At 39.8% G+C, this 21,807-nt stretch overlaps 1 protein-coding gene across 2 annotated transcripts in view; it reads right to left on the bottom strand.

Moving 5' to 3' along the window:
- Positions 1-21,807, bottom strand: part of LOC124622060 — a 102,799-nt gene that overhangs the window by 64,924 nt on the left and 16,068 nt on the right. For both annotated transcript variants that reach the window (XM_047147633.1, XM_047147632.1), the window contains exons 2-3: positions 20,657-20,838; positions 1,046-1,173 (exon numbers count right to left, since the gene is read on the bottom strand). In XM_047147633.1, coding sequence (XP_047003589.1) covers positions 1,046-1,173; positions 20,657-20,791 — 263 coding nt within the window. In that variant the 5' untranslated portion in view covers positions 20,792-20,838. The remainder of the gene's footprint in view (positions 1-1,045; positions 1,174-20,656; positions 20,839-21,807) is intronic.

Raw genomic sequence — 21,807 nt, 5'->3', positions numbered from 1 at the left:
GAGGTCCTGTAATTCCAACATTTTGAAGAGGCACAGAACGTTTCATTATGCGAGGAGCCATCAGGTATGACTGCAGGTCACTGTTGGTAGTGACTGAGTAAATTATGACAGCACAACGATACACCGAGGGCCTCTCATGAAAATGAATGACACTATGGACTTTGCATTTGGTGGGATTCTCGATGGGAGTGGGTGTTTCAGGTTACAGGACGAAGAGGTGTGACCATTTGGCAACAAACCGTGCGGCCTTTTGTGATAATTTGGACCTATCTCTGTTCTAGTGTGACAGAGGCATTAAAACAATCATTCTTCCCATGCTCCATACGTGAATGGGGCAGGAAGAAACCCTAATAACTGGTACAATTGGACTTACCCTCTGCCATGCACTTCACAATGGTTTGCGTAGTACAGGTGTAGATGTACATCTCTCTTCTCACTTTCCAGTTCTACCTCATTTCTTTTCCTTCCTGTCCAACTTAATGTCAGTATCCTTTCCCACATGCACATGTATTTTACTTCTACTCGTATAATATTCTGTCAAGTTACAATCAACAGGCAATGTGTTTTAGTATTATACTCAAAAGCTTTTGATATTGTCTGCAGTTTGTTGCTTGGACTTTAGCAGTATCATGAGAGATAAGCATAAAGTGCTGCCACCAAAATGACCACATTTTACAGTTCTGCAATAGCTACTTCAGACTATTTGACTAATTGAAAGTACTCCATTTAGGGTCCTGTACCATCTGTGTAATTGGCCCTAAAGGTCTGGGGCATCCTGTAGAGATGAATAGTTCTGTGTATGGCATTTGGGTGAGAATGCAATCTCACCTAAGACTTAGATCAATAATGGAGAAACAGAATATGAAATGGAAACACACAAAATTATTTTACTGCATAATTACTGTTACCACAATCATATCCCAAAACTTGAGAATACAAAAACAATTAATGATAAAAACTGAAAAATTATAGTTCTGTACTAAATAAACCCTTCAGTTCTTCTATAAAGCAGTTTTCCACATCAATTACACTCTGTAAAACTTACTTTATAATTGGAACGACGACCTCTGGATCCATGTCCTCTGGCATTCGTAATAAATGGCTGCCTGGAGGATTCTCTTTCTCTAAAAGTTGGAAGTACTCTGTACATGCATAAAGCACAACACGATGCACCTGAAATGTGTGTTTAGAACTTATTAAAATACATAAATGCTGTACAACTTCAATCAGGAGGTGTATTTAAGTACAAACTGTAAATGATAGTTCAAGAAAAGATAAGTCAACATACATTGTTGTTGTTGTAGTCTTCAGTTGGAAGACTGGTTTCATGCAGCTCTCCATGCTACTCTATCCTGTGCAAATTCTTCAACTGGCTATAACTTCTGCAACCTACATATTTCTAAATCTGCTTCTGTACTCATCTCTTGGTCTCCCTCTAGGATTTTTAGTGCCACACTTCCCTCCAATACTAAACTGGTGATCCCTTGCTATCTCAGAATGTGTCCTATCAACCAATCCCTTCTTTTAGTCAAGTTATACCACAAACTTCTTGTCTCCCCAATTCTGTCCAGTACATCCTCATTAGTTATGTGATCTTCCCACCTAATCTTCAGTGTTCTTCCATAGCACCACATTTCAGAAGCTTCTATTCTCTTCCTGTCTAAACTGTTTATCGTTCATGTTTCTCTTCCATACATGGTACTCTCCAAACGAATACCTTCAGAAAATGTTACCTAACACTTAAGTCTACATTCGATGTTAACAAATTTCTCTTCTTCAGAAATGTTTTTCTGCCACTGGCAGTCTACATTTTATATCCTCTCAGCCTAAACCATCATCAGTTATTTTGCTGCCCAAAACTCATGGGTCATTCCATACCAAGTGGTCCAAGAAAAAAATAATTGGTTGCTTCACCATCTCAGAAAAATTATATATTTGCTGGGTGAATTCCCCAATGTTTATCAGTCACAAAAATATTTTTTTAAAAAATTTATTGTTTATTATTTTGAAATGATGGCCATATTTGTCCCAGGCCGCATGCTTTTTTTTGTATTTGCAAGCATCTACATTTTTTATATTTGCAAGCATCTACATTTTTTACAATTATTCAGTAGTGGATTGTCCTAAGCCTTTCAGACAAAATGCATGGACCTTGCCATGGTGGGGAGGCTTGCGTGCCTCAGCGATACAGATAGCCGTACCGTAGGTGCAACTACAACGGAGGGGTATCTGTTGAGAGGCCAGGCAAACGTGTGGTTCCTGAAGAGGGGCAGCAGCCTTTTCAGTAGTTCCAGAGGCAACAGTCTGGATGATTAACAGATCTGGCCTTGTAACATTAACCTAAACAGCCTTGCTGTGCTGGTACAGCGAACAGCTGAAAGCAAGGGGAAACTACAGCCGTAATTTTTCCAGAGGGAATGCAGCTTTACTGTATGGTTAAATGATGATGGCGTCCTCTTGGGTAAAATATTCCGAACGTAAAATAGTCCCCCATTCGGACCTCCGGGCGGGGACTACTCAAGAGGATGTCGTTATCAGGAGAAAGAAAACTGGCATTCTACGGATCGGAGCGTGGAATGTCAGATCCCTTAATCGGGCAGGTACGTTAGAAAATTTAAAAACGGAAATGGATAGGTTAAAGTTAGATATAGTGGGAGTTAGTGAAGTTCGGTGGCAGGAGGAACAAGACTTCTGGTCAGGTGAATACAGGATTATAAATACAAAATGAAATAGGGTAATGCAGGAGTAGGTTTAATAATGAATAAAAAAATAGGAGTGCGGGTAAGCTACTACAAACGGCATAGTGAACGTATTATAGTGGCCAAGATAGACACGAAGCACATGTCTACTACAGTAGTACAAGTTTATATGCCAACTAGCTCTGCAGATGACGAAGAAATTGAAGAAATGTGTTATGAGATAAAAGAAATTATTCAGGTAGTGAAGGGAGACGAAAATTTAATAGTCACGGGTGACTGGAATTTGACAGTAGGAAAAGGGAGAGAAGGAAACATAGTAGGTGAATATGGATTGGGGCTAAGAAATGAAAGAGGAAGCCCTCTGTTAGAATTATGCACAGAGCACAACTTAATCATAGCTAACACTTGGTTCAAGAATCATAAAGTAAGGTTGTATACATGGAAGAATCCTGGAGATACTAAAAGGTGGTTATGAACTGTAGGTTAAAACTGAAGAAATTGCAAAAAGGTGGGAATTTAAAGAGATAGGACCTGGATAAACTGAAAGAACCAGAGGTTTTACAGAGTTTCAGGGAGAGCATAAAGGAACAATTGACAGGAATGGAGGAAAGAAATACAGTAGAAGACAAATGGGTAGCTCTGAGGGATGAAGTAGTGAAGGCAGCAGAGGATCAAGTAGGTAAAAAGACGAGGTCTAATAGAAATCCTTGGGTAACAGAAGAAATATTGAATTTAATTGATGACAGGAGAAAATATAAAAATGCAGTAAATGAAGCAGGCAAAAAGGAATACAAACGTCTCAAAAATGAGATCGACAGGAAGTGCAAAATGGCTAAGCAGGCATGGCTAGAGGACAAATGTAAGGATGTGGAGGCTTATCTCACTAGGGGTAAGATAGATACAGCCTACAGAAAAATTAAAGAGACCTTTGGAGAAAAGAGAACCACTTGTATGAATATCAAGAGCTCAGATGGAAACCCAGTTCTAAGCAAAGAGGGGAAAGTAGAAAGGTGGAAGGAGTATACAGAGGGTTCATACAAGGGTGATTTTCTTGAGTACAATATTATGGAAATGGAAGAGGATGTAGATGAAGATGAAATGGAAGATATGATACTGCGTGAAGAGTTTGACAGAGCACTGAAAGACCTGAGTCGAAACAGGGCCCCGGGAGTAGACAACATTCCATTAGAACTACTGACGACCTTGGAAGAGCAAGTCCCGACAAAACTCTTCCATCTGGTGAGCAAGATGTATGAGACAGGCGAAATACCCTCAGACTTCAAGAAGAATATAATAATTCCAATCCCAAAGAAAGCAGGTATTGACAGATGTGAAAATTACCGAACTATCAGTTTAATAACTCACAGCTGCAAAATACTAACACGAATTTTTTACAGGCGAATGGAAAAACTGATAGAAGCCGACCTCGGGGAAGATCAGTTTGGATTCCGTAGAAATGTTGGAACACGTGAGGCAATACTGACCTTAAGACTTATCTTAGAAGAAAGATAAAGGAAAGGCAAACCTACGTTTCTAGCATTTGTAGACTTAGAGAAAGCTTTTGACAACGTTGACTGGAATACTCTCTTTCAAATTCTGAAGGTGGCAGGGGTAAAATACAGGTAGCGAAAGGCTATTTACAATTTGTACAGAAACCAGATGGCAGTTATAAGAGTTGAGGGGCATGAAAGGGAAGCAGTGGTTTGGAAGGGAGTGAGACAGGGTTGTAGCCTTTCCCCGATGTTATTCAATCTGTATATTGAGCAAGCAGTGAAGGATTGGAGTAGGTATTAAAATCCAGGGAGAAGAAATAAAAACTTTGAGGTTCGCCGATGACATTGTAATTCTGTCAGAGACAGCAAAGGACTTGGAAGAACAGTTGAATGGAATGGACAGTGTCTTGAAAGGAGGATATAAGATGAACATCAACAAAAGCAAAACGAGGATAATGGAATGTAGTCGAATTAACTCGGGTGATGCGGAGGGAATTAGATTAGGAAATGAGACAGTTAAAGTAGTAAAGGAGTTTTGCTATTTGGGGAGCAAAATAACTGATGATGGTCGAAGTAGAGAGGATATAAAATGTAGACTGGCAATGACAAGGAAAGCGTTTCTGAAGAAGAGAAATTTGTTAACATCGAGTATAGATTTAAGTGTCAGGAAGTCGTTTCTGAAAGTATTTGTATGGAGTGTAGCCATGTATGGAAGTCAAACATGGACAATAAATAGTTTGGACAAGAAGAGAATAGAAGCTTTTGAAATGTGGTGCTACAGAAGAATGTTGAAGATTAGGTGGGTACATCACGTAACTAATGAGGAGGTATTGAATAGGATTGGGGAGAAGAGAAGTTTGTGGCACAACTTGACTAGAAGAAGGGATCGGCTGGTAGGACATGTCCTGAGGCATCAAGGGATCACAAATTTGGCATTGGAGGGCAGCGTGGAGGGAGACCAAGAGATGAATACACTAAGCAGATTCAAAAGGATGTAGGTTGCAGTAGGTACTGGGAGATGAAGGAGCTTGCACAGGATAGATTAGCATGGAGAGCTGCATCAAACCAGTCTCAGGACTGAAGACCACAACAACAACAACAACAACAACAACAACATATCACTTAGCTGAATGTATTCTTTAATATATTTTTAATAGTTCAGAGTTATCAGCCACAAATATAAAAAACTCAATTTTTGAACCATAGTTTTCCAAAGAAAGATTAATTTCTCAGCTTTAATATTTTTTCTGCTATTACACTGTATAGTATAGTTACTTTTTTTTTTTATAGAGTATCAATATTGAGCAGCTTACACTTAAAAAACACACTATTTTAAAAAATAGATTTTTTTAAATTTTTCCATTTTGTGGCCTGCAATATCTTTGTTGGGGGACCACATCAAAATCTGAAAATTTCACAGTTAATAGACCTTTATGATATCAAACTTCAATATAAATTTCAATTTTGAGATTCAATTGGAAGTTATGGAGAAAAAAAAAAAATCACAAACATGAGTCAAAAATACATTTCTTAACATCTGCTATATCTACGCTTATGGAATAAAATATATCAGTTACAGTATACAGGGTGGTCCATTGATCGTGACCGGGCCAATTATCTCACGAAATAAGCATCAAACGAAAAAACTACAAAGAACGAAACTTGTCTAGCTTGAAGGGGGAAACCAGATGGCGCTATGGTTGGCCCGCTAGGTCAAACGGATATCAACTGCATTCTTTAAAATAGGAACCCCCATGTTTTATTACATATTCATGTAGTATGTAAAGAAATATGAATGTTTTAGTTGGACCACTCTTTTCGCTTTGTGATAGATTGCACTGTAATAGTCACAAATGTATATGTACGTGGTAGCACGCAACATTCTGACAGTGCAGACGGTATTTGCTTCTTGATACATTACCCGCGTTAAAGTGGACCGTTTACCAATTGCGGTAAAGGTCGATATCGTGTTGCTGTATGGCTTTTGTGATCAAAATGCCCCATGGGCGTGTGCTATGTACGCTGCTCAGTATCCTGGACGACATCATCTAAGTGTCCGGACCGTTCGCCGGATAGTTACGTTATTTAAGGAAACATGAAGTGTTCAGCCACATGTGAAATGTCAACCACGACCTGCAACAAATGATGATGCCCAAGTAGATGTTTTAGCCACTGTCGCGGCTAATCCGCACATCAGTAGCAAACGAATTGCGCGAGAATCGGGAATCTCAAAAATGTCAGTGTTGAGAATGCTATATAAACAGTGATTGCACCCATACCACATTTCTATGCACCAGGAATTGCATGGCGACAACTTTGAACGTCATGTACCGTTCTGCCACTGGGCAGAAGAGAAATTACGGGACGATGACAGATTTTTTGCATGCGTGCTATTTAGCGACGAAGTGTCATTCACGAACAGCAGTAACGTAAACCGGCATAATATGCACTATTGGGCAATGGAAAATCCACGATGGCTGCGACAAGTGGAACATCAGCAACCTTGGTGGGTTAATGTATGGTGCGGCATTATGGGAGGAAGGATAAAATGACCCCTATTTTATCAATGGCAATCTAAATGGTGCAATGTATGCTGATTTCCTACGTAATATTCTACCGATGTTACTACAAGATGTTTCATTGCTTGACAGAATGGCGATGTACTTCCAACATGATGGATGTCCGGCACATAGCTCGCGTACGATTGAAGCGGTATTGAATAGCATATTTCATACAGGTGGATTGGTCGTCAAAGCACCATACCATGGCCCGCACGTTCACCAGATCTGACGTCCCTGGATTTCTTTCTGTGGAGAAAGTTTAAAGGTATTTGCTATCATGATCCACCGACAACGCCTTACAACATGCGTCAGCGCATTGTCAATGCATGTGCGAAAATTACGGAAGGCAAACTACTCCCTGTTGAGAGGAATGTCGTTACACGTATTGCCAAATGCATTGAGGTTGACGGGCATCATTTTGAGGATTTATTGCATTAATGTGGTATTTACAGGTAATCACGCTGTAACAGCATGCGTTCTCAGAAATGTTAAGTCCACAAAGGTACATGTATCACATTGGAACAACCGAAATAAAATGTTCAAACGTATCTACGTTCTGTATTTTAATTTAAAAAACCTACCTGTTACCAACCGTTCGTCTAAAATTGTGAGCCATATGTTTGTGACTATTACAGCGCCATCTATCACAAAGTGAAAAAAGTGGTCCAACTAAAATATTCATATTTCTTTACGTACTACACGAATATGTAATAAAAAATGGGGGTTCCTATTTAAAAAAACGCAGTTGATATCCGTTTGACCTATGGCAGTGCCATCTAGCGGGCCAATCATAGCGCCATCTGGTTTCCCCCTTCAAGCTAGACAAGTTTTGTTCTTTGTAGTTTTTTCGTTTGATGCCTATTTCGTGATATATTTGGCCCGGTCACGATCAATGGACCACCCTGTATAATTTCATCATATCTATGATAACTTAATTTTTTTTATTGAAAATAAGCCTACTAATTAAATTATATTGTTCTCCTGTTATTTGTTTTTAGTACATTGCTCACTGAACATTTGAGAAATTTGTTCACTCAGTTTGGGTGTTAGATCACAAGTTCACCCAGTCACAGTCGTAAAGTTCCATGGTAGACAGATTCCTTAGTACATCTTTAAGTGGCATCCAAACTTGATCCTTCCTAATTTTTTTAAAGATGTCCTTGGTCCTGGAGGGTGATGAAATGCAATATGTACATCTTGGTTTTGACAGTCAATATTATCAACTTCACCAATCCACCACTGTTCATTGTAAAGACAAGCCACTACGTCTTTCTTTTGAAGAACCAGTTGTACAAGTTTTCCACACTGATCAAGATCACTATCCAGTGAAGTTGATGTGATCTTACACTTCAGTAAGTTGTGTGAATTGGGTACAAATCAATGAAAAGATCGAGTGCCTTTAATCTTCTGACAAGTGTTGTACCCTTCCTTCAAGACACTGTCATAGGCTTCTTGTATTTCCTCACATTGTACAAAAACATAAGTAAATATGTCTGCTTGTGTCTGTATGTGTGGATGGATATGTGCGTGTGTGCGAGTGTATACCTGTCCTTTTTTCCCCCTAAGGTAAGTCTTTCCGCTCCCGGGATTGGAATGACTCCTTACCCTCTCCCTTAAAACCCACTTCCTTTCGTCTTCCCCTGTCCTTCCCTCTTTCCTGATGAGGCAACAGTTTGTTGCGAAAGCTTGAATTTTGTGTGTATGTTTGTGTTTGTTTGTGTGTCTATCGACCTGCCAGCGCTTTCGTTCGGTAAGTCACCTCATCTTTGATTTTATATATAATTTTTTCCCACGTGGAATGTTTCCTTCTATTATATTGATAACATAAGTAATTCCTTTGAAATGTTTTTTACAGAATTCAAACATTTCTTGAACTGTTATGATATGATTATCATCGGTCCGCTGCAGACTTGCTTTTGTGACAGCTCGCTTTGTTGTACTCCCGACACCATCACAAGCATTCTTCCTATGGCATAAAGCAAAAAAGTGCCATTCTACAACAAACCCAAAATCTTCTTTATGAAAGAAGATATTAATAATTTTTGTTTGTTTTTATATTAACTTGCTGCCCCATCCGAAATGTAAATCAATTTCTTTATAGAAGAGCGTTGTTGTTTAATGTAGTTTGATACTTTTAGTTTAAAAATGTGCACTGCTGTAGTGTTGTGTTCAAGGTAGTCACTTATGACACAAAAGCTGTGGCTCATTAGTTTATCTTCATCTTTATAATAGAATACAAATGGATGAACTGTGGCCTGTTTGTTTACCCAGTCCAGCCCTTGTACTTCATCTTGAACAACAAAGGAATAATTTTCCGAAAAGTCAGCAAGAACTAAGCATTCATCAGATGCCAAGGTTTGTTTTTTTGTCTTTCAAAAATTTACTTTGAGATTTTGCAATAAAATGATGCATTTTCAGATTTTCAAGGTTATCCACCAACACTTCAAAAAACTCTTCTTGTGATTTCATGACTGTTACCATTTCAGTTCTGTCTTGTGTCACCGTTGTTTGTATTTTATATTGTCCGGCATCAAATCGTCTTCGGATTCTTCAAACATGTCAAGTAAGGCTTGTTTGCTTGGAAAATCTTCACATTTTCCCTTGATCATACAACTGTAACAGTCAATATTGCATACCATAGCTTCCAAAAGGTCTTTATAGTCAACTCTAAGATTGACCTCATCTATCATCAACTTTACGTTCTGATGATACAAACAAATACAAACATTAAGGGTGCCAGATGCCCCTGCAAAAATACACCATCTTGGTCTCAACTCGCAAAACTTTGATCTTACAATTTTAATGTCAAGATTTTCTTTTTTAAATTCAGTGAACAGTTCATTTAAATTACATAATATTAGCCTTTTTTGTCTTTGAATCTTAGAACCATTTTCAGTCACAGAAACACAGTCTTTTTTGCCAGACATCACACGACTGTTATTGCCATAATCATAATACTTAATAACTTTATTGATTGTGTTTTCATCTACCACATTAGATGCACTTTCCTTTTTGTAATGCTGGTAAAATTCCCTGTTATTTTACTAATTGCCTTGTTAACTTAACAAGACATTCTGACACTTTCAATTCATCACTAACCTTTGCTCAACTCCATAAATTCGGTAGTAAACTGATAATCTTAATTTTACCTCTTTGTTTGAAGTACTGCATTTAGTTTTTCTATCAAACCATCATATTCAGTTGGTGAAGTTTTAGAATTTCCATCTGTTTTAGTACAAATTGTATTTTGAAATGAAACTTCCAAAATTCTTCTTGACTGCAGCTGCCACTTTCTAAATTTTTGTATTCAAGGCACTTGGTCTTTTATTTATTGCACAAAAGCGTGTAATCAGAATAATAGCTGGAGTCCACCCAAGATCATCCTGCAGACATTTATTTCAGGATCTAGGGATACTCACAGTAGCTTCTCAGTATATATACTCTCTTATGAAATTTGTTATTAACAACCAAAGCCAATTCAAAAGTAATAGCAGTGTGCATAACTACAATACTACGAGAAAGGATGATCTTCACTATTCAAGATTAAATCTAACTTTGGCACAGAAAGGGGTGAATTATACTGGCACTAAAGTCTTTGGTCACTTAACAAATAGTATCAAAAGTATGACAGATAACCAACAAGTATTTAAGAAGAAATTAAAAGAATTTCTGAATGACAACTCCTTCTACTCCATAGAGGAATTTTTAGATATAAATTAAGAAAAAAAGAAAAAAAACAGAAAAAATATTTAAAAAAATAAAAAACACAAAAAAATAAGAAAGTTGTTATATTAACTTAAGTATGTTGTTAAATTAACTTAATTTTGTCATGTATTGTAAAATTTGACTCGTTCCACATCATTATGAAATATCTTATTCATGATCCATGGAACTAGTATTAATCTAATCTAATATTATCTTGAGTTAGTTTTCTAATTTTACTAGCAGGCAATATACCCAGGATTTCACAAGCTGTATCTACTTTTTTAATGGCTGCTGATAAGTCATTAAGTTCTGTATCTGAGGTTTCACTATCCTTTATTTTGTGAATTACAAATATCTAATAACATGTTGGACACAATGATTTTCCTGGTATGAGTTTGAAAAAAGGCCTTTTATTTTTAGAATAATGATCAAATGTTATTTCTCGCAAACCTTTTGTTATAGGTTTCTTATGTTTCTCAAAAGGGTCCATGCAAGACTGGCCAAAAAGGTGATGAAATTTTTTAAAGTAATTCATTCCATGGTACTTACATGTTGATTTGACTTCTGGGCCGACTCATAAGTGAAACAACACTTTTTCTTCTTCACTGTAATCTTCGATCAAAGTAATGTCTTCATGGTACACTCCATACACACTTTTATGACAAGCTTCATTAATAATAACACCAACAGAACACTGAGACACCATTGTTAAACTGCACACTTCAAGAACTTCTAGCTAAATAAGTGTGAGAAGACAATTGTTGGTGTAAGGGGGAAGACAACAATCACACTTGAATAAGCTTGCAGATGCAATTGTTAGCCTGCTGAAACAATTACCACAGAATTGTTTCAACAAATAATCATTAGCTAGTGTAATGTGGTGTGTTACATTAAGCAATTGGTATACTTTATTTGATTAGCCTACCAGATATCACAGATGTTAAAAAATGTATTTTTGGCTTGTGTTTGTAATCTTTTTTCCATAACTTCCAACTGAATCTCACAGTTGAAATTTATATTGAAGTTTGATATCATAAAGGTCTATTAACTGTGAAATTTTCAGATTATGTGGTCCCCCTACAAAGATATTGCAGGCCACAAAATGGAAAAATTTTAAAAAATCCTTTTCTTAAAATAGTGTGTTTTTTAAGTGTAAGCTGCTCAACATTGATACTCTTTATATAAAAAAAGTAACTGTACTATACAGTGTAATAACAGAAAAAATATTAAAACTGAGAAATTAATCTTTCTTTGGAAAACTACTGTTCAAAAATTGAGATTTTTTTTAATTTGTGGCTGATAACTTTGAACTATTAAAAATATATTAAAGAATACATTAAGCCAAGTGATAATTATGTTAATTTGTAGCCCAAAGTGTGTTGAACTCAATGCATTTTATCTGAAAGGCTTAGGACAATCCACTCCTGAATAATTGTAAGAAAATGTAGATGCTTGCAAATACGAAAAAACGCATGCGACCTGAAACAAATATGGCCACATTTCAAAATAATAAACAATTTTTTAAAAATATTTTTGTGACTACTAAACACTGGGGAATTCACACAGCAAATATAAATTTTTTCTGAGATGGTCAAACAACCAGTGCTGGCCCATTTGGTATGGATTTACATATCTCATTACTTTACATATCTCATTTCACAACTTAATTCCCTCAGCATCACCTGATTTAATTCGACTACATCCTATTATCCATGTCTTGCTTTCGTTGATGTTCATCTTATAATCCTCCTCTCAAGACACTGTCAATTCCGAACTGCTCTTCCAAGTCCCTTGCTGTCTCTGATAGAATTACAATATCATCAACAAACCTCAAAGTTTTTATTTCTTCTCTCTGAACTTTAATTCCCACTCCAAATTTGTCTCTGGTTTCCTTTACTGCTTGCTCAACACACAGATTGAATAACATCAGGGGTGGAGGGGGGGGGGGGGGGGGGTGTTTGTAGGCTAAAACCTTGTTCACTCCCTTCACACCCATTGTTTCTCCTTTCATGCCACTTGACTCTCATAAATACAGTCTGGTTTGTGTCCAAGTTGAAAACAGCCTTTCCGTCACTGTATTTAACCCCCACTACTTTCAGAATTTCAAAGAGAGTATTCCAGACAACACTGTCAAAAGTTGTTTCCAAATCCACAAATGCAATAAACATAGTCTTGCTTTACCTTGACCTATCCTCTATGGTACGTCGTATGGTTAGTATTGTTTCAAATGTCCCTATATTTCTTCAAAATCCAAACCAATGTTCCTCAAGGTTGGTTTCTATCAGTTTTTCCATTCTTATGTAAAGAATTTGTGACAGTATTTTGCAGCCAAGACTTATTAAACTGGTAATTCGATCATTTTCACACCTTTCAGTAACTACTTTCTTTGTAATTGGAATTATTACATTCTTTGTGAAGTCTGAAGGTATTTCGCCAGTCTCATACATTTTACATACCACATGAAAGAGTTTTGTCACAGCTAGCTCTTCCAAGGCTGTCAGTAGTTCTGATTGAATGCCATGTATACCTGGGGCCTTGTTTCAACTAACATTTTTCAGTGCTTTGTTACGTTCTTCTTGCAGTATATCATGACCTTTCAGTGCTCTGTCAAATTCTTCTTGCAGTATACTCTATGTCACATCTTCCTCCTCCAGTTCTATAGCAAAGACTTTGTCTCCCTTGTGTAGACCCACTACATATTTCTTACTAGTACAAATTTGAGGACTTCTGGGCACTATTGGGGGTCAAACAACAATGAATGAGGGTGGTTTGATATGTCCAGGGGGGAGGGGGGGGGGGGGAGAGGACCACCACAGTCTCCTTTGATGAAGACGAGTTGGGTTGAGGGGGCGCTCGACATCACGGTCATCAGCGCCCTGACTAAAAGTCAACATGAAATCTCATGGGTGGAGACGAAGGCTGTCCCCACATGCAGAGCAAGTTTATAACGTACTAAAGACTGCGCCCTTCCCCACCAGTTCAGGGATGAGGCCTGATGGTTCACAAAGTTTCACCACTCTGTTAACACTGGTATCGGTATCTGCGAGGACGGTGGGCAGATCTCCAGCGAGACCAAGAGCTGCCCTAATATCAGTATACAGGACACACGTAGCCACAATATGTTGAACTGAAAGCAGCACGCCACAAACTTCACAGAAAGGTGGATCCTCCCCCAGGAGGAGGGAGCCATGTGTGAAAGGGCTATGCCCCGACGCGCAGTCTGGTAAGCAAAACCTCCTTCCAGCAGCGAGGCTGATACAAAGTCCGCCAAGCTTTTGTGGTCGGTTTGAGCGACCGCAGTTTGTTGTCCGACACCTGCAACCATTCAGTCTCCCACTGATGCATGATACATCTGTCAGAAAACGAGATAATGGCGTGCAACGGGATGGGACATTGATGGACAGCACCATCCTAACATGCTTCCTTGGCAGCTTTATCAGCCATGTCATTACCCTGTCTTCCAATGTGGCCAGGTACCCAGCAAAAGATCACCACCTTGCCACAGCATTGGAGCCGCTATAAGCAGGCATGGATGAGCTGAATCAGTGGGTCTACCAGATACATTTGGTGAAGCACTTGCAGTGCACTAAGAGAGTCGGAACAGACAAGATAACTCATACGATGATGTCTGTGAACCCTCTCCAGTGCCATTAGAATGCAATATAACTCCACACCATAATTTGTAAATTGTTCTGGAAGACGCACTTTAAAAACCCTATCACGGAAAACCACAGAACAACTGAGAGAATTACTCTGCTGGGATCCATCTGTACAAATAACAATAAAACTATGATACATATTTAAAATAGACGAAAACAAAGTTGTAAAAACCATATCTGGAGTACAATTTTTCGGGTACTGCATCAAGCTTAAAATCACTTTTGGGCCTCCGAAGACACCAAGGCGGCAGTGCATTCCATCCCTGGGTGTGTATTTTCATGCCCGAGAGATCCAGATCCTTGAGGCAGTACGCAGCATGTATACCAAATGGCTGGGTCGCTTGGGGTCAATTCCTGAACAGTCGTTCGAAGGTGGGTTGGATCACTGAACTAAATGCCAATGACTGGGTTGATGCTGAGATTTTCAGTGTCTGTCGAGCCAAAAGGATATGTCGCCGAATCCAGAGTGGTGGTTCACCAGCCTCTGCACACAGACTCTGAACTGGGCTGGTCTGAAATGCTCCAGTCGATATCCAAATGCCCGCATGGTGGACAGCATCTAACATCCGGAAGTAGGAAGGAAGGGCCGATCCATAGACCACGCTGCCATAGTCTAAGCGTGATCGAACAAATGCCCTATAAAACTGTAGGAGGCAGGACCTGTCAGCTCTCCATGTTTTTCCACCAAGCCATTTCAAAATGTTCAACAACCGGAAGCCTTTTGTTCGTAGGTCTTTCAGGTGTGGGAGCCATGTTAATTTTGAGTCAAATAATAAACCCAAAAAGTGTACTGTGTCTTGAATAAGTAAAATATGGTCACCCATTGTAGGCTCTAGTTGGTTAAAACTCCGACGAGTACAATTAAAATTGACACACACACAGTCTTCTCAGGTGAGAACCGAAGATCAGTTGTCTGGGTCCAGGTTTCCAGCCTCCTAATGGTCAGTTGTAGCTGCCTCGTCGTCATCATAAGATAAGAGGAAGAGTAGAAGATTGTAAAGTCATCCACAAACAAAGAGCATTTACCAGGACTCCTGACTGTGGACGAAAAGCCATTGATAGCGATGGCGAACAATGGCACACTGAGGACACTGCCCTGGGGCACACCATTCTTCTGAAAATAGCAATCAGGCATGGCATCGCCAATGCAATAATGAAAACATCGGTCCTCGAGAAAGGATTGGATCAGAAGCGGCAAGCATCCACGTAGTTCCCATTCATGAAGTTGGCGAAGGAGGTTGTACCTCCAAGTAGTGTAATATGCTTTTTCGAGGTCAAAAAAAAACACACAAACTAAATGGTTTCGGGGTAAGAAGGACTCCTGTATCGCCATCTCCAGTAGAATTAAGTTGTCAAGAGTGGAACAGTAGCACATGAAACCACACTGGGAGCAGCTCAGGTAACCTCGGGACTCGAGCAGCCAGACGAGGAGGCGGTTAACCATGTGTTCAAGAGTCTTACCCATAAAACTAGTAAGGGCAACACTCCAATAACTGTTAGGGGCACTACAGTCCTTACCTGGTTTCCAGAATGGAATTAAGATTGCCTCCTTCCAAGTCGTGGGGTACTGCGCATCAAACCAAATCTGATTGAAACAAGAGAGGAGCTGACCTTTCGCTTCAGGGCACAGATGACAAAGCATGGTATAACGGGTCTCATCAGGTCCTGGAGCAGTGTCTCTGGCTGCAGATAAAGCTGATTCCAGTTCCCACACGGAGAATGGAAGGTTGTAAACTACTTCATTATGCGAGAAAAAACTGAGCTTCCTCATCTCTGCAGTCCGACAGAATACCTGAACAGCAAGCTTGTCTGGATGACTTAGTAACAGTAAAGAAGTGTTCAGCTAAAACGTGAGCGATCTCTTCTGGCATGTCCACCAAGACCCCATTGTTTGACAAGGCCATAAGGGGATGTGGACTACCCTTGCCTGAAATACATCTTATTGATTCCCAAAAGTGCGCAGCGGAAGTGGACCGATTAATGGAAGTTGTGAATGCCCTCCACAAAGCTCTCTTCTGTTCTTTGATCACTCGCCTTACATGTGCTCTCGCAGACCTGAAGACATGAAGATTGTCTGTAGTTGGACACCGTTTGAAGTTCCGAAGAGCTGTCCATCTGGCCCTGATTGCTAATCGACAGTCGTCATTCCACCAAGGCATAGGCCGTCGTCCGAGGTCGTTGCTAGACCTGGGGATGGACTCTGCGGCAGCCCTTTGAATCTCATGAGTGATATGGGCCATCACCTCTTGTGCACAATCCTTTCATTCAAAAATAGCCTGTCGACTGTACTCTGTACTGTAACCAATATTCCCTTTGTATCATCCACCTGCGTGGTCTCCTGCAGATGAATCCACACTGGGAAGTGGTCACTAGAATGTAAATCTGAAGCCACTTCCCACTGAACTGAATCTGCAATAGCTGAGGAACGAAAGCAAAGATCAATAGCTGAAAAAGACCCTGTAGCTGTGGAAAAGTGAGTCATCTGACCCACATTCAGAAGGCAGATATCCTCAGAATGGACGAGTCGCTCGATCAGTCGACCCCTGGAGCAAGTAGTAGCCGAGTCCCACAGCACATTGTGGGCACTGAAGTCATCCACACGAAGGAATGGGCGCGGGAGTGCCTGGAGGAGGTCTGCCAGTGCGTCCGCATCCAAAGCGTCATGGGGCGGCAGGTACAAAGAACACACTGTGATAGTAAATGGTGAGAGAACTTTCACAGCAACTGCTTGGATGGTCGTGGTAAGAGAGACAGGAGAGGAGTGGTGTCTGTCATCAAGAAAAATAGCCACTCCACCTTTAGCCCTGCCTACAGTAATATCATCTTGCCTGTATATGTGGTAGCCCCGTAATACAGGTGTCTCTGTGACTTTTAAGATGCGTTTCTTGTAATCAGATGCAGAAAGGTTTATCATGGACCAGTAGCTGCAATTCTTCCAAATGTGAGCGATATCCATTCAAATTTCACTGTAACACAGAAATCCCTATGGAAGCCGTTGGTTAGTGACGGTAGTTCTTTCCTTTCTCCCTCAGAGGTGGTGGCTTACCCGGGGAGGTCAGGGGGAACATTAGCCGGTTCCGTGTTCTCTAGTTCCTTCAATTGGAAGTCCATATCTTCAAGAGCATAGTCACCATCAGAAAGGGAGAGTGCTCATTGATATGAAGGTTTACGTACCGCTTTTTGGACTTAGGACTACTTTTAGAAGGACGTTTTTCTTTACTGACAGGAGGAGGAGGCTGCCCGGGTTGCTGGGATGGCTTAGGTGGCTTCTGAAGGTGGGGAGTGGTATGTGGCTTAGGTGGTGAGTCTACTGCTGACGGCTTCCAAGCGACATCAGTTGCAAGTGGAGATTTTCCCCAACAGGTACAGCGGCAAGTGCACGTGCTTGTACTTGAATCTGTGGTCTGAGTTTGTGTGGAGGCATCACGCTTAGCGATTGGTGCCTCAATGGCTGATGCAAAAGAAGTAACAAAAACCGGTGGTTGCATGACTTTGTAAGCCTTTTAGCTTCATCATAGGGTATCCATCTCTGTACTTTCAACTCTTGAATTTTCTTTTCCTCATTGTAAACCCCACACTTTCTGCTCCACACTGGGTGATCCCCAGGGCAGTTAACACATTTCGGAGGAAGTGTATAAGAAGTTCCTGACTCATGAGCGGAGCCTCCACAATTGCCACACGTAGCCTTCTCGTTACATCCCATAGTGGTATGGCCAAATCTTTCACATTTATAGTGTCGCATGGGGTTAGAAACAAAAGGGCGAACCTTAAGGCGGATATAGCCGGCGAGGATATGTTCCAGTAAATCAGGAGTACTAAACGTTAGAATAAACGTTGCCAATTTTTCCAATTGGCCATTGACTCTCCTCATATGATTCTGCACCTCCGTGACGCCCACATGCTTCCACTCTCCACGCAACTCTGCGGGGTCCATCTCCATTATATCGGAGCAGGTAACAATGCCCTTACTATAGTTAAGGGTGTTATGCAATTCAGCCTCGAATGGGTAGTCACCTAAGGCCTTACATCCCAGAACCTTAGATATTGGGGTGGAATTTGCAGTTTCAACCAAAAGTGTTCCATTACATAGTTGTTTGACACTTTTCAGAGACCCAGCAATACCTTCCAATGCCTTGTTAATATAGAAAGGGGATATGTTCTCAAAGCTTCCACCATTTCGCTTGATTACAATGAGAGTGTTATGGCACACTAATGCCCTGTTACTATTACTCTGAGAATTCTTTTCGGGAGGACTGACCAACAGAGCTCTCTTTGAGGAGTGGGTGTAGGTGTTGCCTGACAGTACACCCATCCCGTCAGGAATAGTAGTTTCATGAGACAGTTCCATAAGGATCCCATGAGACGCTAGGGAAACAACCGTCGACCCAGGCAGAGCCCTGCATACCTGAGCAAGCCTAATCCAACTGGGGTGCGGAAGGTGCCCCAGAGGTTGCTCGCTAAAGATTGTTTCACCTCAACAGCCATTCACTTCCTCAGCATGTAGCACACCTTGAGGTTGAGGTTTTTTTTTATAGAGGTGGGCACCTTTCTCGCAGTACAGGCGGTGAAGCCAAGACTCCCGTTCTCCGAAACACACAACATTCCACTGCTACGCCACACGGTGGTTTTTGAAGTATGACCAGAGCTTACGGTGACAGAGGACTGGCGATGCTTACCAGTCCCCAGCTCAGGAACCCCAGGGTCGCCAAGCCCGTACTCAGCAGACGAATGCTAAGCCCCTGAGGGAGTCTCCTTTGAGGGATAAACACTTGGTCCAATGATCCTCAGCCTTTTCCATCCCATTGAAAAAAAGGTTCTGTCAAACTCTGCTAAATAATCATTCATTGCTACTATCACTTCCTCATTTGATAAAAATTTCTTCTCAGAAGGAAAAGTTTCAAGTCAGGGAATAGGAAGAAATCATTTGGAACTAAGTCTGGTGAACATGGTGGCTGAGGAACCAATTCAAAGCCCAATTCATGCAATTTCGCTATTGTTATTGCAGATGTGAGGGGTGGTGCACCATTCTGGTGGAAGAGCAATTTTTTGCATGCCAGCCTTGGTCTTTTTTCAGCAAATGCAAATTTCAAACAAACCAACAATGAAGTGTAATAGGGTACAATTATGTTTCTGCCTTTTTTCCAAGTAATCTATGAGAATTTTTCCTTGGGAATCCCAAAGAACAGTGTCCATCACCTTACCAGCTGGCAAAATGGTCTTTGCCTTCTTCAGTGCACTTTCACCAGCCTTTGTCCACTGTTTTGACGGCCGTTCTGAGTGGTGTGTCATGATAGAGCCAGGTTTCATCAACTGTTGTGCCGGATGCACTTTAGGTACACTGTGAGCAATAACTGCATCCACCTCGCACACAGCTTCATTGTAGCCAATTCTCCACACAAGATATTAAGCGCACACTCAGCTAAGGTGCAATGCAGTCTCAGCAATCTCATGAATTTTTATTTGGTGGTCTTGCATTACCTTATATCATGGGTCTTGTGCATGGTTTCCTTTGTGGAGACTTTAACTGGATGGCCAGAGTGCACTTCTCCTTCAATGTTCGTCTGACCATATTTAAATTCATTAACCCAAAAGTAAATGGTCTTCAGTGATGGAACATAGTTTGAATGAGCTTCATCCAATCTTGTTTTGATTTGTGCAGCAGTCCAATTCTTCAAATGAAAATGTTTAAAAACAGCACAAAACTATAATTTCTCCACTTTCAATTGCAGTCAACACACAGACCAAAGCAGACAGCTTTCAACAATGAACTTTGCACCGCGCACTACTGAAATTCTTTATACAATCCATGGAATAATCAAGCTTACCAACCACGAAGGCACAACAAAAATGTTCCATTCTGTCGTGGAATTCTACAAGACTTATTAAACCATCCTCATACTGTACTTGCAAAGTTCCATTTTTCTATACTGTGGTTGCTTCTGAGCTAAAATGAGTGATAAAGCAATTCCTACTCCAATGTGGGCAGTGGCACTTTGTTAGGTATGTTACATATGGCAAATTTCACAAATGCTTGGTATGAAGCACAAAGCATTGATATATCCAACACACTGAGTGACTGAAGCATGGCTGACTCCCTACACAAAGCAGTGGTCTATTTACAGTGTAGGGCTAATTTCCCTTATATCTCTTCTACATCATTTGAGAGAAAGTGCACGGAAAGTAATAAAGCAATGTTGTGACAGAAGCAGGGCAATCACCAAGCACATTAGAAGTGACTACTGACCATATACAATACATTAAACTGTACTGGACACTTTAGTAGTGTCCATATAAGAAATGAAAAATCTTGAATAAGCTCATTTTGGAGCAATAATAGCATATAGTGTTTATTTATTATCATTAGTTTCACAAATTAGTACAATGGAGTGCTAAGCCCAATGATGAATCTATGTAAAATCTTTAATTTTAGAAATACTACTTAAAAAAAAAAGAGGTCTCATTTCACAAACACTGTCATAGTAGTATTTTAACACGGAGTGAAGACCATTTAAATGCAAGTCACTAAGCAGTATACATACCTTTATCCTTTCTGCATTCTTGAATAATAGTATAAGGTCACAGAATTCATTTTTGCTGAAAAAGTGGTGCAACCTTTGCAGGAAAAATACTCCCCAGTTATCAACCTTCACTTGTTTCAAGCCCGTTTCAGTCATTTTGAACACATTTGAATATTAATGAAAACAATCCGAAAATATGTCACCTGAAATGAAGTTAAACCATGATAATTTTAACAGAAACATGTAAGTCCAAATGAAGTTTTAATACTTATGTAGCTGGTACTATTTATAAAAATATTATGTAAAGGATAAACTATTACTCACCACTTTGAGAAGGCATTGACTCAAAGATAGCCGGGGTGGGGGGGGATCTTTGGACCGAAAACTTAAATATTTAGCAATCTTTTCATTGTGCCTATCTGCAACTCAATGCCACCTTTCTGTGGTGAGTAGCACTTTATTCTTTTCATATTTATTATTATTATTCCATCCTGGACTTTCCACTGTTTGATTCTATCTGCAAGTATATTGCTACAATAAAAAATTACTGGCAGCATTCCACACATTTATTTTCAAGCTGCCTAAATTTAATCCTCCATAAAAGTTTCAGAGATGGAAATTTTTGGTCATATATCGTAAAATTCCACTACAGTATGAAACAAAAGTACTTAAAAATGATGTCCAATCTATTTTTTATTTATTTATTTTTATGTTTTGTGCAGGACCACAGTAAGAATGTCACACTGCCATACAAGATGTTGATACGTGAATTGAATAACAACTTAATATATTAACAACAGCAATGCAGATCGGCAAGAAAGTACTTTGAAATTTTGAACAACACAAACAAAATTGGTATGATGATGGATGGCCCAACTCTTAAAAAACAAACCAGTTTCCACCTGGGACAATTTTGGAGAATTACAGATAGCTCACAAGATGCAACAAACTAACACCGCTTATAATTATAGATGTTCTGTTACACTACATATTAACAAGTGACATGTGGCAAATAATATGAAACACAATAAGCCTTACCACTCTACAATAAATGAAGTTAGGCAACCAAGAAGATACTAACAGGGAGTGATAAGAAAAAGTTTCCAATTTAGATCAAACATCTGGGTGGTTTCTGAAATTATATTTCAGAGACATATATCACAGTGAAGAAT

Source organism: Schistocerca americana, chromosome 7 (genome assembly GCF_021461395.2).
Source record: "Schistocerca americana isolate TAMUIC-IGC-003095 chromosome 7, iqSchAmer2.1, whole genome shotgun sequence".
NCBI lineage: Eukaryota > Metazoa > Arthropoda > Insecta > Orthoptera > Acrididae > Schistocerca > Schistocerca americana.
This window is presented reverse-complemented; position numbering and strand designations above follow the sequence as displayed.